General features: G+C 37.1%; 1 protein-coding gene across 1 annotated transcript in view; it reads right to left on the minus strand.

Moving 5' to 3' along the window:
- The window catches only part of LOC106867808 (atrial natriuretic peptide receptor 1), a 900,438-nt gene that overhangs the window by 62,239 nt on the left and 834,251 nt on the right, over window positions 1-3,948 (minus strand). The window contains exon 17 of the mRNA XM_052970159.1: window positions 608-731. Within this exon, the coding sequence (XP_052826119.1) occupies window positions 608-731 (124 nt within the window). The remainder of the gene's footprint in view (window positions 1-607; window positions 732-3,948) is intronic.

The following is a 3,948-nucleotide window of genomic DNA, read 5'->3' on the forward strand; positions in this document are numbered from 1 at the left end:
GAGAGAGAGAGAGAGGAGGATAGATAGATAGATAGATAGAGAGAGAGAGAGAGAAAGAGAGAGAGAGAGAGAGAGAGAGAGAGAGAGAGGAGGATAGATAGATAGATAGAGAGAAGAGGATATATAGACAGAGAGAGAGAGAGAGAGAGAAGTACAGGTATGGCTATATAGAAAATAAGTTTGTCTCTCAACCATGTAGTTTTAGGTTCAACCTCACTAAATGCCACCTTAGGCATGTGCCTTCTATTACAGCCCTACACCAGCCAATGCCTTGTGAGTGGATTTGGTATACCCAGTACGCAACTGGTACTTAATTTATTGACACAGAAAGGCTGAAAGGCAAAACTCAGAATGTAATACCGTTAAGCATTTTGCCCAGTGGACTAATGTTTCTGCCAGCTCGCCAACTTATAATGTAAGATATATTATATATTATAAAACAATGTAATATGGTAATTGAAATGAAATTATCTATTAAAGAAAAAAATAAATCTAAATATAACAAGATGACAGACATTATTAACACTCCCCTCTCTGAAAATTTCTCCAGACAGCTCAGAATGGAAGGAATAGAAAGAAAATAGGGCACTTGGTATGGTATACTTACTTGATGGGGAGTACTTTCTGCAGACATTGCAGTAAAACCGCAAATGTCACTGAAGAAAAGGGTTACGCTTTCAAATTCTTCGGCTTGAACAGTTTCACCCCGAATTAATGCCCCGGCAACAGACCTTGAAAAAGAAATGTTGAGAAAAGTTGGTTTAGTGCTAGTAGTCATAGACATTTGGAAACATGAGAATAGAGAAATGGTTTACAAAGTTTTAAAGAGTAAAAAAAAAAAAAAAAAAAAAAAAAACTACAACAAAAGACACTCCAGAACCATTTGGTTTGCTGTTACTGCTTTAACCCTTTAATGTAAAATTAAATTTCACAGTTATTCCAGTAATAATGTTAAATCTCTTCCAAAAAATAGAATTGGTGGGAAAATTTGATTGGTGACTGTTGCTACAGTAGCTTTTGGAGTAAAAGAGAGAGAGAAAGAGAGAGAGAGAGAGTGAGAGAGAAAGAGTGAGAGAGAGAGAGAGAGTGTGAGAATCTACTTAGAAATAGAAGAGAGGGTGAAGATTCCGTTTAAGGGGAGAGAACTGCTTCAGGGTTTATAATTGTTTTTTATAATTCTGGGAGATCTTTTTCTTCTGAGTGAGAAATCATATGAAATATTTTTCCATATAACCCATTTTCTTTTCTTTTTAAATGTCCTAGTAGTTGTAGATAGTGCTATTTCACCCTTCTTATAAGCTTCTCAGTGCAACATGGTTGGAGTCATGAAATTAGTATTTTCTGAAATTAGTTAGTATTTTAACCATGACATTCCTCAACAAAAGATATATTGGTCTATAAAATTAGATAAATATCTGATTTCTGCCGTAAAATGCTTAAGAAAGCATAAACTTTTGGTAGTGGATCCCATGATGTGCTTTTTGCTCCTCAATTGTAGCCATTTCACTTTAATTATGACATGATTTCTTGTGTTTGCCGGAAATAACATTATTACTACTGTTGTTGTTGCTTTTCTGTTGTTGCTTTTGTTGTTGATGTTGATGATGTTATTACTGTTGTTGTTGTGTTTTCACCTCTTCATATATGCTTCTGTTTGCTCCTGTGGAATTCAAACCTTTTACTATGTATAATGGAAGGATAAAAAAAAAAAAGATCCTTTCCTAGAATTTTCTTTTGAAATATTTTGTATATCTCTCTAAACTAGTGATGACATAAGGTCTTTCAATTTAGAACATTTTTAATGCAATTTATTTTGTTTACAACTTAAGATGTTATCTCTAGAAAAACAATATTCACCACAAAGAGATAGGTTCCCCCAGAAAGAAACAATATTCACCACAAAATAGATTGAATACTACAGAAAGAAAACAAAAATAAAACCTCAAAAGAAAAATAAATTTAATTATGCAACAGAATATTTGCATTCAGTGTGACAAAATTACTGATTTTTGACAGATAACAATATTAATTTGAACAATTCCAATGCTAGTTGAACTGTAACCACAATAACAACACATACAGAGATACACATATGTGCATACTTTACCAGATAAAAAGAAGAGTGCAAAAGCTACATTGAACAATGATAATTGGAATGTTAGCGTTTGTTTTGCTAACACAATCAATAACAAACAGAAGGTAATGGGTATGAAACATCTGGCTGAGATATAAATTCACTTGGGTTGAGTTACGTGAGCTGGGAGAGTATTTTGTGTATTTCTGCCAGAGCAGTTTATCCAAGGAATGAGAGATATAAGTCATCTATATCTATAGCGCAAAAATGGAAGCTGTTTTCTTATACTGTTAAGAGAACAGTTGAAGATAGCCTTGACTGATGTGTGAAGTTAAGCCTGCCTGTCTCCCGCTTCCTGCTTGTCTACCTCTCTGCCTTGGAGGCGCAATGGCCCAATGGTTAGGGCAGCAGACCCGCAGTCATAAGATCGCGGTTTCGATTCCCAGACCGGGCATTGTGAGTGTTTATTGAGCGAAAACACCTAAAGCTCCACAAAGCTCTGGCAGGGGATGGTCGCGAACTCTGCTGTACTCTTTCACCACAACTTTCTCTCACTCTTTCTTCCTGTTTCTGTTGTGCCTGTAATTCAAAGGGTCAGCCTTGTCACACTGTGTCACGCTGAATATCCCCGAGAACTACGTTAAGGGTACACGTGTCTGTGGAGTGCTCAGCCACTTGCACATTAATTTCACAAGCAGGCTGTTCCATTGATCAGATCAACTGGAACCCTCGACGTCGTAAGCGACGGAGTGCCAACAACAACATATATGGGACACTTGACGTGCCTCAGCCAGTTCTTCTTCTCCAGAATGTTGGTTTTCTAGAATTCTCTCCGTAGCCATGTTATTCCTACTGCCATCAGCTTACAACTACTAAGAAAGACATTAACAACATTGTTCCCACTTGTCTCCACAAACCTGAGATGCTATGGGCACAACTCATTCCACAAAAGTGCAGATAATAACTTCTGATATAGGTACATGACTGTAAATATCAAGGCTCAGATATCTGCACACGTGTGTGTGCATGTGTGTGTGTGTGTGTGTGTGTGTGTGTGTGTGTGTGTGTGTGTGCTTGTGTGTGTGTGTGCATATGCCGTGCAACACAGTCTATAGTCTTCCTATGCGATGGTAAGACAACTCTTCCCACTTACTCTAATTCATACTTCAACAATAACTAAAGTGAATTCTGTAGAAAGATGACCTGAACGACATGTGACACTCTGTCGGTTACGATGATGAGTGTTCCAATTGATCCAGTTAATGGAACAGCCTGCTCATGGCCGAGCACTCTACAGACATGTGTACCCTTAACGTAATTCTCAGGGAGATTCAACAAGACACAGAATGTGACAAGGCTGGCTCTTTTGAAATATAGGTACAACTCATTTTTGCCAGCTGAGTGGACTGGGGCAATGTGAAATAAATTGTCATGCTCAAGGACACAACACATTACTGGGAATTGAACTGATGACCTTACGGCTGAGCTGAATACCCTAACCACTAAGCCACGTGCTTTCACTTACAAATGATATAACACTTCCCAAATGTTACACACATATACATACATACATGTATATTATGTCTGTATGAATCATTCAAACCATGATATGAATTGTGTTGTCAATCAATATCAGATTAATTACAGAAAAAAACTGAATTCATCAAATCACTAGACTTTGATGAAATCTTAGCAAAATATTTTTTCAAACAATTTAAATAAAATAATTCAATGGCTTTGCTTAATTATATTGACATTATTTTTTTAGACCTCATCATTTTCGTTGTCATCATTGTCATCATCATCATCATCATCATCATCGCCATCATCATCACCATCACTGTCCCCCTCCTTCTCCTCCTCCCCTCCTCCTC

This window comes from Octopus bimaculoides, chromosome 8 (assembly GCF_001194135.2).
Source record: "Octopus bimaculoides isolate UCB-OBI-ISO-001 chromosome 8, ASM119413v2, whole genome shotgun sequence".
Lineage (NCBI taxonomy): Eukaryota > Metazoa > Mollusca > Cephalopoda > Octopoda > Octopodidae > Octopus > Octopus bimaculoides.